General features: G+C 40.4%; 1 protein-coding gene across 28 annotated transcripts in view; it reads left to right on the top strand.

The window, feature by feature from the left end:
* Positions 1-2265: 2265 nt before the first annotated feature.
* LOC103641258 (ubiquitin carboxyl-terminal hydrolase MINDY-2) overlaps positions 2266-12925 on the top strand; it is a 64537-nt gene continuing 53877 nt past the window's right edge. For 11 of the 28 annotated variants that reach the window (XM_020546572.3, XM_020546556.3, XM_020546565.3 and 8 more), the window contains exons 1-9: positions 2268-2727; positions 2847-2944; positions 3039-3423; positions 3796-3936; positions 4006-4155; positions 4264-4416; positions 4853-4955; positions 5105-5566; positions 5668-5782. In XM_020546572.3, the coding sequence (XP_020402161.1) occupies positions 5286-5566; positions 5668-5782 (396 nt within the window). In that variant the 5' untranslated portion in view covers positions 2268-2727; positions 2847-2944; positions 3039-3423; ... (3 more) ...; positions 4853-4955; positions 5105-5285. Of the gene's footprint in view, positions 2728-2846; positions 3424-3795; positions 3937-4005; positions 4156-4263; positions 4417-4852; positions 4956-5104; positions 5567-5667; positions 5783-12925 lie in introns of those variants that run through there. The other 17 variants (XM_035964169.1, XM_035964166.1, XM_035964168.1 and 14 more) reach the window with 9 other exon arrangements.

Below are 12925 nucleotides of genomic sequence, written 5' to 3'. Positions count from 1 at the left end.
AGAGGCAAGAGACACCAAGTGTGTGGTGGTCCTTGCGGGGTCTTAGTGACCCGTGACATTAAGGAAGAAGGCTCACTCGGTCTAAGTGACCGTTTGAGAGAGGGAAAGGGTTGAAATAGACCCGGTCTTTGTGGCCTGCTCAACGGGGACTAGGTTCTTTGGAACCGAACCACGGTAAAACAAATCACCGTGTTCACTCGCCTTATTTCTTGGTTGATTTGTTTTCCCTTTCTTTCCGACTTGAATTAAATTCTAACGCTAACCCCCAACCTTAGTGCTTGCTTAAAGTTATAAATTTCAGGTTTCGCCTATTCACCCCCTCTAGGCGACTTTCATAAGGGAATAGAGATAGTCTAAGAGCAACTCCAGCAGCAAACACCCAAATCAAGCTCCTAAATGATCATGCAGGTCCCCCTTATCAGCCCCTCGGATAATAAAGAAAACAGGTAGGGCCTGTCGTAGGTGAAACGCTGAGCCGTCAGATTGATCCACGAGCTGGATCGAACGACTCTTTCTTCTCTTTCGTCTTCCCCAACCACGGCACAGGGAGTGGCAGCGAGACTCCATTTTTCGAACCCTAATCCACCACGGCTGCCGCCCAAATCCCTCTTCCTCGGCGCCTCCTTCCCGCTCCACCCGTGCGCGCCGCCTCCGTTCCCGCTTCTGCGACCTCGACCTCACCTGCAAGCGCCGCCTCATCGCTCTATTTTTTTGAAAGACCAGGAGGGGGGTCCCCTACTATAAATTTTATATTAATAATGGTAAATTACAACATATTGTATATACAGAAAGGCGGCTAGGTACAGGTGGATCAGAATGGTATAGTTGGGAATAGGAGTGGAGGAGCTGCAGGGCTAAGACTGCCACTGATTGAGCCAGTCTGAGATTGAATTGTCGTATTTCCCCTTGCTCTATGAATAACCAGAAGTAGTCCTTTGTGAATTCATTTTTGCATTGTTGAATTGTTGGGTTTTGGTTTTCAAATATCCATGCATTTCGACATTTCTAGATACTCCATGTCATGAGGATGATTATTTCCATGAAGAAAGGAACGTTAAGTTGTTGCTTGAGGTTAGCAGACGATTCTTCTGGTTGAGCAATTCTACGGGGGTTCATGCCAATGAAATTCCAACATGCTTTTGCAAAGTTACACCTAAGAAAAAGGTAGTAGAGAGTTTCCTCCTTTGCCAAATGTAGTTTCACATGTGTATGACTCTAGTTCTATGTTCTTCCGCCTCACCATATTCCTTGTGTTAAGTCTGTTTTTGAGTCACAACCAGTAAAAAAACTTTGTGCTTTGGCTGGCATTTGTTTTTCCATAGCCACTTATAAACAATATAAACATTGGAATGTCCCATTAAATGTCTGTAGGTCTTATGCGTTGAGTAAATATATGAACCCCATATGTATCGCCATCTATCCTTTGAGTTATTTATGGTGATCGGGTCCCATGTTTCGCTTAAGTCCAGATATTGCTCATAAGCTTGTTCAAAGAGGGGTAATTGAAATATTTGGAATAGGTGCTCTTTTTGTTTGACCTCCCCAATAGAGAGTTTTGTGTTGTTCGCGAAGGAGAATAATTCAGGGTATTGCTGATTAGGGATTCCACTAATCCATAGGTCATCCTAGAAGAGAATGGTTCTACCATTACCGATAATTGGATAGGCTAATCTCTTGTAATTATGTAGAAGATTTAGCAGACTTTTCCACCAAAAAGAGCCTATTCTCCTATGATCAGGTAATCTGCCAGACAAATAGTAATTATTCTAAATGATATTAACCCAAGGCAAATCATGATTGTTGTAGAACTTGTGGAGGTATTTAAGGAGAAGCGCTTCGTTCTGAGTTTCCAGCTTGAGAACTCCTAATCCTCCATTGCATTTCGGCTTAGTAATCATGAACCAAGCAATTAGAGTTTTTTTAGTTTGTGTCATTTCCTCTCTAAAGGCAATGTTTTTTGTAAATGTCAATCTGTTTGATGATAGAAGCTGGAATCTTGAGTGTACATATAAAGAAGGTTGGCAATGCTGAAAAAACTGAGTTTACCAACTACAGTCGTCCAGCTTGAGATAAGAATTTAGAGGAACAAGTTAATCTCCTTTCGATTCTGTGTATCAGGGGAAGAAAATGATGAAGTCCTGGCTTTGAAAGACCTAAAGGTAGACCAAGGTAGGTGAATGACATTGATCTGATCTGACAATTGAACGTTTTTAAGGGAATCTCCATTTTTTCAGAGTTAACGTTAATTGGATAGATGCTTGATTTGCTATAGTTCACTCTGAGACCTGATGATGCTGCAAATGTATTGAGGATGCCTTTTAGGAAAAATAAAAGCTCTGCATATTGGACAAAAATCTTCTCATCGCGCTCCTCAAGCGCTTTCCTGGCGTCTTCGAGGTTGTCGAGGAGGGCGTCTACTCCCCGCTGTCGTCGCTCCCCGCCTTGCTCTGCCGCGGCCGTGCCTCGCCGCCACAGGTCCACCGCTCGAGATCCCGGTCGACGCTCCGGCCTGATCTCCATTTTTGGCCTTCGGTTGGAGATCGGCACTTCTCGGTGATGTCCCTTTGGCTGCACGGCCACCCAATCGGGTGTTTGGGTCTTCGATTTGGGTCTGTAGCGTTGGAGATACCCCCTTCAAACTGCTGCCGGTCCGGAAGCCGTGCCTCCTAGCCGCCCACGCTCGCCGTCCGTGATCCGTTCTCGACTGTTGGTGCTCCGGACTCACAGGTCAGCCCGCGCCGCCCTCTTCTCTACATCCCCACCTTCGAGTTCCAGACTGCAGATTGATTTTCGTTGACACGTTGTTTGGTGCTTCATCTGCATCCTTTTTTTTTGCTGTTCTCTAGTCCATATTGATGGCTACATTATCATGGTGGATGGAATGGTCGGTGGAGAATGTTCGTGAGGCATTTTTCTCCTATTTCGGGGAAAATCAGCACGTGAGGTTGCCATCTACCCCAGTGATCCCCGTTCTAGTTTGAGAACACTTGTTTTTCAAAAAAGGGATTTGGCTCAGGATTGCCCATTTTTCATTCCAGGGTTTCTCTGAATTTGGAAGTTACCACTTAGCAGGTTTCCATACCAAGGCTCAATACAATCAAGTCCGTAGCGTCTACCGATTTCGCCATATCCCCATTTTACTTTTCTTTGAAACCAGGATTCCTTGTATAATTTGTTGATGATCCGAAGGTGCCCCTTCTTCATACATGTTTGCACCGGTTCAAGGGGACCCTTGGTGGCAGAGAGAGGCATCGCACCTGCTTTTCGCTGAGGTGCATTATTGCAAGTGGTGACGAAGATTTGATTGACCGCTTCAGAATTGACGCTACTTTCCATCGATTCACGGAGATCCTTGGGAGTTGGTCTCATGGGTACTATTTCAAGGAGGAAGCTATCGGCTTGTTATTCAGTCTTCTCACCGAGGTAACAGCGAAACAACTTATGCTTCCCCATTGTTTCTGTGTATTCTTGTTTTATAAGTTGTGTCAGTAGTGAAAGGCTTGGGTATAGTTTATGAAGTAAGAATTGTAACACAGTCTATGGATCATTTCAAACTTAGTGTTAGCTCCAGGGTCAACTTTTTATTTGATATGATGGAAACCTGCTTAAAAGATGACACACCTCTGCAATTCGAGGGAGCAGCGTTAAGACATGCTTAAAAGTTCCTTTGTGTGTCCGCACGTGAGTTGCTCCATTAAGCTACTGCATGGAAAAATTAGTGTACAGTATTGTTCTGATGTTCTATTTAAGGCCACCTTCTCATTACCTATTGATGGCTCATTCTTCAATATGCAGAAATACAAGTTACCTCAGTCTAGAATATATGCCTCATACTTTAGTGGTGATATGTCCTCTTGTTTGAGTTCGGACGACGAGTCAAGAAATACCTTGCAGAAATATATAGGAGCAGAAAGAATCTTGCCTTCCATGTCCAAGGTACTTGTTATGTCTTATCAATTTTGCTTTGAATTTATGTGGACATTTATCGACTGAGTGCTTCAATAGGTTGATTTTTGGATGCCCGGTGAAACTGGTCCTTGTGGGCCATGTATTGGTTTTTTCCTTGATTGTTCGGACAACAATGATGGTGTTGATTCCGTAAGGAACATAACGGATGGCAAGCTTGTCGAGATATGCCGTCTTGTGTTTGTTGAGGTTGGTTTTCTGTTCTTTTAAGATCTTTTGCATGCGAAACTTCTCAGCTGTTAAGTTCTATTGCTACACAATGTCTCTGCTTTACTCATATCTTTCCTTCATTTTTAGTTCGATCGGCAAGCAGATGGCGTCTTGGAGCCTTTCCAAGCTAAGCATGTCTTAACAGGGATTAATCTTGAATGTTTAGCTGCCATTCTTCAAAAGAAAGAAAGCCACTATGACTTAGATGTATACGCTTATGTAATTCGTCAAGTCTACTGGGTAAGTTTTCCGTGTCCACTTCAAATTACAATAGCTGGCTGTGTAATATTATTGATTTCCATGGTCAATGACATTTAATAATATGAAGCGTACTGGTAAAGGTTTCAAGGATTACACAGGTAAGGTTGGTGCTGCTGATACAGATGGAGTTGATACGGCATACCGCCTAGTCGCAGATCACATGAGAATGATCGCTGTTACTAATGCACCCGGTTCTCAACTTGGTTAGAGCGTTATGTTTCTGTTGGTCACGAATGTTAATATAGTTACGACATCAATGTATGGGTTTGTCATGAGCACGAGTACAATTATTGGTCATTTTCAAGGAACAATCAGACCAATCTGATTGTTGGATGACTTATTACATGAATACATTTTTTTGTCATTACATTGTTCTTATTGTGTTAAAATTGGCTTTCATCTTTATGAATACCAGGGTTAGGAAATGAAGGTCGCGAGTATTTCCTGAAGTGTGCTGATAAACAGGCTGTGAAGTATGGCTATCAAGTACTTAAGATAAATGAAGAGGATTACGACATGTAAGAACAATCACTTTTATTTGAATCTGTGCTTTATTTTACATGTATTTGTACAAAAACAGTTTTCCCTGTTTACAAGTCATATTTTTGGATAATGTATTCTCACGCATTATAAACTTTGAATTTCAATAAAAACCTTTGTATGGCAGGATGTCTTCTTCAATGCACCGGTGCAAATAACAGAGCATCCAGTTAGGTCACCTGTCAGTCTTCATGATTTTCAGTATGAGTCGTCGTTAGCAAATTTTGTATTTTTGCTCCCTGCTGTATTGAGTTTTCGCTTTGTCTTTCCTCCAGAAGTATCTTGCCAGGAACACCTTGAAACTACTTATGCTTGGTGTTGCTGCATATATGTCATTTTGCACCCTGCTGTATTGTGTTTCTGCTTTGTCTTTCCTACAACAGTTATCTTGCCAAGAATTGTATGTTAGGCTACTTATGGTTGGAGTTGCTGCATGCTGTCATCTCACAGTGTGCAGTTACCACTTCTATCTTTTGCTGTGCACTTCTTTACTGAAAGTAAAAATAACATTCAAGATGAAACCTGCTCAGGATATTGATTCTATGACTGGGTTAGTTCTTGCCAGCCTGTCATGCAACTTCTATTCCGAGTAGGTTAAACATACTCACAGTGGGTATATAGAAAGAATACATGCCATCTATGATTACTGCATGTGAGCTTGTACTCAAATGATTTTTTTTCCTTGAACAGTGTTGTTGATGCAATTCTTCTAAATGAACCTGATTTATGTACCGAGCTTGAAAGAGAAATAATCGACAGAATAGTCAAAGATGAAGTGATGATCTACAAAAAGACTAAAGCAGAGGTAATATTGGTTTCAAGGTGATCCACTGAAGTTTGTATAGTTAAAATTCATTATTAAAGCGTTTTTAATAATTAATTATGAAGTTCAGTGTGAAGAAGTCGTTGTGCATACTTTAAGGAAACACATGAAACAAGAACCCATCTAGGACAAAATTTCACTCTTGGGCTATAAGATCATATCGATGTACCTGTGTTTCAAGTTTGTCTTTGAGCTGTATTCCCTTATTTGAAACTAAAATACGATATAGCATTTATTATAGGCATGAAGTATTGTCATCTTTCATACTAGGTAAATGCCCGTGCGTTGCAACGGGAACATATAATACACGATAACATATGTTCAAATGTGTGTTATATTGTTATGTAAAAAGGTTTCGTAATCAATTTGTGATCGAAATCATACATAAATTTTGTTATTTTAATTTAGTTATTTCATCATTACATTGCAACCATCAATACCATGCAGACTTCTATATATCATAGTAGGGTGTCCGTACGTTGCGACAGAACACAAATTATTTAATAAAACATTAGTACACAACGATTATAGTTTGCCCGCTTCTGAATATCACAACATTTATAAGGTCAAATTAAGTTATGCTCTTTTGTACTTTGTTAAAAAAACAAGACGAATTACAAACCAAATTTTACGCACACCATCCGATCATGAAGTTGAACAGAATTAATCAATCTTAAACCTGGATCAAGCAATCTCCACATTTCTAAAGATGGTCTCTTTCAGCTATTGTACACGCAGACTTCAAAACGTTTGCGGCCTCTGGCAATTAAGTAGCTGCAAAGATCCTCCCACGTTGGCCTTAAACGTACAAGTGCACTGGTATCCCTAATCTGCAGAAAGCAGAACAAAATTAGAATTCCCAAAAGTGTTTCCCCATCACCCATCAAGTATGTGCTGAAGTTTCTTGCCAGTGATACATACATGATTCATTCAAGTAATGATAGAGCATAACAAAAAAGTAATTACAGACCTCATATAGTCCACCTTTCACAGGAACCCCAACCAACTCTTCCTCAACCTTAATTACAGACCTCATATGTAGAAACATCGCTTTCAACCAATGATCCTCTTTCCACCAGTACGCAAGCAGCTCTTCCCCCCTCTACATACAGTAACCAATAACATGAACTTCGAGAAAGCTAATAAAAATGGATAAACATATAGACAATTTTATAATTTACTACAGGTGTGAAATCTCTAATAATAGCTTCTCGCCATTTTGGCATCCAGAAGGAAGCTAGCTAATTGAATGTTAATCCAAGAATTATTTATTTGTTCCACACTAATATGCACAACAATATAACCCATGTAATCATCAGCATTGGAAATGGTCCAATAGAAGAACCTTATATAAGAAAATAAAGAATTTTTACATGTTATTCATTTCAACAATGTTCCTCTTAAAAGAAAATGGGAACAATTCTAGCACCCAGTAATCATTAGGTAAAACATACTTACTCTGTCTCAAAATAGTAGTCATTTTTGCTCTTGTTTTTTATGTCCATATTCAAATGGATGAAGATAAACCTAAATAAATATATATAAAACACATACTTTAAGTATTGTATGAACCTAGTAATTAACTAAAACGAATTTTAATTTTCGACAGAGGGAGTATACAGGAAAACATAATCATAATTATGGCTCAAGGACTGAGTTACCACAGCAGAAGAGACATTAAGTGCAAAAATCAGGTGAGTTATTCAGCAATGCATTTATGCATACACGACAGGATTAGACGACACAGGTCAGGGTGCTACATCAAACTCATGTTGCAATCTTACAGCCCCAGACGATGAATCAATACAATGCTCTGAAACCAAGAAGCCCACAATTCAGCTGAAACCAAGAGGGAAGCTGCAATCCCTGTCCGTAAAAAGCATGGTGTTAACAACAGAAACATATGCGATTCTGTATCGGTAATAATTAAGAAAAGTGGATCCGATGCAAAATATCACTATAACGCAAAACGTCAAATGTGAGACACAAGTGACTGCAAAGCAACATCAACATGTAGAATAGAGATAATAAGTTTAGAATCTCGTGAATGCAAAGCCACATCAATATGTAGAGTAGAGACAATTTAGAATCTGTTAACTTGGTATAAACATAACAAAGGATCCATACTCACAGAAACTAAAGAAGGTACACTTCAATCAAGTGACTTCTGGATGAATGACTCAGGGCCATGACCAAGCAGTATGCTATCATTAGAAAAAGAAGAAAGAAAGCATTTATCTACAACAGAAGAGAAACTGTTAGATCACGGTGGTCAGCCTTCAGACCAACTCCGACCGTTCAGCAAGTAACAATGCCTCAAGTTCTTCTCTCCGTTTCTCCAACTCCTGAAACACCATACGAATTGAGACCATGCCATACATATAACAATTCAAGCACTTGAAGAAATGGAGTCTCCTACTACTGAATATGATATATTGTAGCTAAAAATATGTTGTAGCAAGGTGAAAATCTATTGTCAAATATGTGTTGTGTAGCTGCAGCAATTGAAGTAAAAGCAAATATAAAATAATACTCGATTTCTCAAATCCCAAACACCGATTCAACATTTCCTCGTTATGTATGTGTTGTGTAGCTGCAGCAATTGAAGTAAAATACTACAGAAGGTTGCAGCAGTAGCTCCAGCAAACATGCCTCATTGGGTGAAGCACAGGTAAAAGAGGGTTGTGATCTATGACTCTCCCTACTGCTCCTTTTTCAAAAAAAAAGTATTACAAAAACAGATACTGAAAAAAGATAAACATCAATATGATCTATGATTGTAGAAATGATGTGTATATACTGCTGAAAATAGTACATCTATGGAAGAGAAGGATGCACTAAAAACCTATAATATACAATAAAACATTGCGATGTATAAGTTGTCAACCAAATGCGAGTAAATTAAGTCGGTTGTACGATCGTCTGTAAATACAAGGTCAATTTTCAGTCTGCTGCAATAGTGTAATCCATGGGTACTATATTTTTCAGAAATCAGGAAAACCATTTCAAACATCAACTTGAATCACAATTGTTGTGAAATGGCTCATAGGGTCCAAGGATCTTCTTACATGACATAAGTTAGAAAGAAAAGAACAAGAAACATTACCTGATCAGGATCTCTCTAAGGTTTCCATAGAATTGCCCATCAATGTACTCCTCGGTGTAGGCAAGCTACACAGTACAAAAAAGAAGTGTGTGAATTTTGTATGTCATTTAGTACCCAATTGATGATTAGTTATTCATCTTTGTATGTCATTTAGTACCCAATTTATGATTAGCTATTCATCTAAAATGTATTCAATAGACGATCACTCTATTAGTACCACAGGCAAACTGTCAAATTAGTACCTGGAGATTCATATAGGACTTCGTCAAAACAAGATAACCTGATATGTACTTGTTAGAGTTTCAGTTTGATTAAAAGCAGTAGTAGTATCTGGTAAATAAAATGTTCCAGTTCAAACTGGATACAAAAAGAAACCATAAATTATAAAAATTTTGGAAACATGAGGACAAATGGACAATATATATTGTCTACAGCTGCCTAGTGTTCTGTTGTTAATTAAAAAATCTTGCGAAGTAGTGGCATATAAAACTTGTGGTTATGAAAATTGCCCCAAAAAATCTTTTAGGAAGAAAGGTCACCGTCTCGAATAGGTCACTGAAATCTTGCCAAAACAGAAGCAACAGTATGTCAGACGCCTAATAGAATAGGTAGGTAATCAGTAAAAATGGACAAGATACAAAATGATCATCTACATTCAAGAATTAAATAACAATAATGGATTGGACACGGTAGAGTAGAATGGTAACTCACTTGTTGAGTCGTAAAGTACATCGACTCCAAGAATAGTGTCAGGATTTAAATCAAATACGGTTCATCCCGGTCTCCCCATGTAAGTTCTAAAACCGACGTGGTTATGGAATAATCCTAAGCTCTCTAAATTCAATAGAATGCAACATGTAGAGCTCCGTACATGAAATCAAACCATACTGTACAATTGGCGTCATTGAGAGCACATATGCTTCTGATGATGTTTAGTACCTACATTTAGTAAAAACAAGGACGAAATTAACCATGCTGAAACTCTGACAAAGATAAAAAATGATTCCAAAGACAAATTGATAACTATTGATGGACCCTTACTTCTAGAGTTGCACTAAAGTTTCTTTTCTCTGTTGTTCTGTTCTTAGGACCACTAACCTGCGCAAGCTTCATGTAATCCATACGATAGAGCTGATCTCCTCACAAAATCAAAAAATGTTCTATAGCTTTATGCTTGTAAGTCTTAAAGAAGTATGCACAACACAAGATGCATTGGTCTAGGGATGGAAATAAGTTAGACACCAGGTACCATCAGCCACTACACATGATTGTTACCTCAAGTACCTAGATAAATTTTCTAACTATATTTATTGTGTCCTGGAACCAACCAGCAGCTCCCCAGGCATTTGTGTTGCAGAGCATTTGACCTTCAATTACACATGTTACCGCTCATCTTGATAAATAGTTCTTCATTTTGTAAATTATACTACTGAATGACATTCCCAGTTATAAACTCATATTAACTGAATTAACCAAAATTGTGGATGGAGTGGAAGTGCAAATTATCAAACATACAATAGAAATAGGTAATTCTGAAAGTTGGGGAGGAGGAACCCAAACAATTTCAAACAAAGCAGAAAAAATGAGTGATGTGCTAAACTAATCCATGACTTGATTATCAAAAGGGGCAGTGAAAACATCACAAATTCTTGAGTATTTCTGTGTTCACAGGAGTTACAACTTACATGCAAAATGGTAGAAAAATGGTCCAAAACAGGAATAACAAAATACTTGCAACACTAACAACCACACAAACTGCTTTGAGTTTAAAAAGTTCTGATTTCATATATAATATAGCACCAAAAAATCATGAAGAATAAAGTGTGTTAGGAGTAAACAAGAATACCATCCGAGCTGGTAGCATTTGGCAAAACATAAATTCTTGTCAAGAAAAATGCATGTTCACGATGAAGTTGTGAAGCCATTTTTTCACGTTAGTTGGGCTTACCAAAATTCTTTTGGTTGGTATGTGAGATGAACTGAGGGTGTTGCTGTTTTATTACCTCTTCTAGCTTGTACGTAGATTCATCTTTTTTGCATAATAGGCTGTAGATCTAGAGATGAGACAAAATAACAACAAATCATCTAGATTTAAAAGTCATCTGGGGCTTTGGCAAACTGGGACAAGTGCTTAGACAAAACGACAAACATTCATTTGGAGTTAAAAATCATCTGGGGCTTTAGGCGATCTAGGACATTCACTACAGTCTATGGTGCAGAAAAATCTGCGTACAAACTCAAGATTACTAATTCTAACAAAAAAAGAATATTAAAGCACAGTGCTATTTTGTCTCAAGGAACTTCACAGAAGGAACAAGATAATAACATATTAAGTCACAGAAGGAACAAGATTTCACGTCCGCAGAATCCACGCCATGCTCCTCCTCTGCCTCATGCTTGCTGGTGGTCTGGTTCTCTCTCTCCCTCTCTCTCTCTCTCTCCCACCAAGGAGGTAGAGGTGGAGTCGAGGCGAGCGGGGCGATGGGATCCGAAGTCCGAAGGAGCAGCACGAGATGGAGGAGGGATGGAGGGCGGGAGCAGGGGCAGTGGTCACGGGATTGAAGGCCGTCTCTTTTGGCGTGGATGGAAGGAGACGTCAATGTATACGTGACGATGGAAAGAGCTGCTGAGGTTGGAAGGCGGGAGCTCGATCCTTGCTTTGTCATAGGCGAGATTCGTGGCCGCGGGCGTGGTCGTCGAGGACGACAGAGGCAAGGATGGAAGGGTGCGGCATGCGCGGCGGCGAAAATGGTGGAAGTGCGGGCTGGCGCGTGGTGCAAGAGGTCGCGGGCGAGAGGCGGTGGCGGGGGCAAGAAGGTGTGGATCCTCCCTGGGAGGTGGTGTCGCGAGTGCGGCGGCGAAAATGGTGGAGGTGCGGCGCGAAAATCTTGGGAGGCGGAGGCGCGACCACCATCCGGGATCGAAGCGAGCGGAGGATGTCAGGGTGGAGGCAGAACACCTGGTGTGGACGCCTACGCTCCTTTCTTAAGGAGTAGTAGAGAAAATGGACCATTACGTAGATGACTTTGACAAACTTTATTTAAACCACCAGGTCCAAATCTATCTTTTAGTGCATCTGACCAGGCTCGTGCATGGTGTCTGCAGAACCTGGTCCCAATCACTGCACCCCGTATATATGCTCCTCACTTTCATGGGCTATATAATCGAGCGGCGGCAGCCAGCTAGCTAGCATGATTCCACCCCTCAATGTGTCCACACCATCCATAATTCTGTCGGTCCAAACTTTTGCTTGGTATACGCTCGGTGGGTGATGCATGCATCTCCCACCAAGCCATTCCTTGTGCACCGTGGACAGCCACTTCGGTACTGAAATAAAAAAACATGGACTATAGATACCGAGCTGAGGAAGGTATGTGTGATCGATTGAGAAAAAAGATCCAAACATGTGCCTATTGGTAGCTAGTTGTGGGGTTGGGATGACCACTGCTAAAGGCTAAAGCTTTCTCCCACATTTAGAATCTGATCCCAGACCAACAGCACTTGACTCACCCCCATTAATTCCACTGGTCATTATTCAGCAGAGCAACAACTAATGTAACCCACAAGCATCCAGAGAGGAGATTAGGATGACATAAGTCTGCCAGCACTAAACCAATAAACCATGAAGTTTCTTTATTTCATAACTGCTGGGCGCATCAATCACAAAGGCCCGCCAAAAGAAATATAATTGAAGACATTGAGGAATACCTTAATAGAAGAAATAAGAAGATGAATTCATTGTTGTTGTATTCTCTTAGGCATGAAGCCTGTCCAAGAAACCAGGTTGTATTCTAGCATTCGTTCAAACACATCCCTTGCATCCATGGATCCACCATCACCTGGCTATGGCAGTAGCCAGTAAGCATTGTGTTCCATGACAAGAATTTCTGATCAGCATTGCATCGAACAACTTGCTAGGGTGATGTCCCCGTTCTGGACAGTGGACATAGTAGCTTGCTAGGGTGATGTCCCACGCACTCAACAGCGGGCAATGGGCGGTGGAGCTACAGCCTGGCCCT

Source organism: Zea mays, chromosome 1 (assembly GCF_902167145.1).
Source record: "Zea mays cultivar B73 chromosome 1, Zm-B73-REFERENCE-NAM-5.0, whole genome shotgun sequence".
NCBI lineage: Eukaryota > Viridiplantae > Streptophyta > Magnoliopsida > Poales > Poaceae > Zea > Zea mays.
The sequence above is the reverse complement of the archived record's forward strand: the minus strand, read 5'-3'. Positions and strand labels throughout refer to the sequence as shown.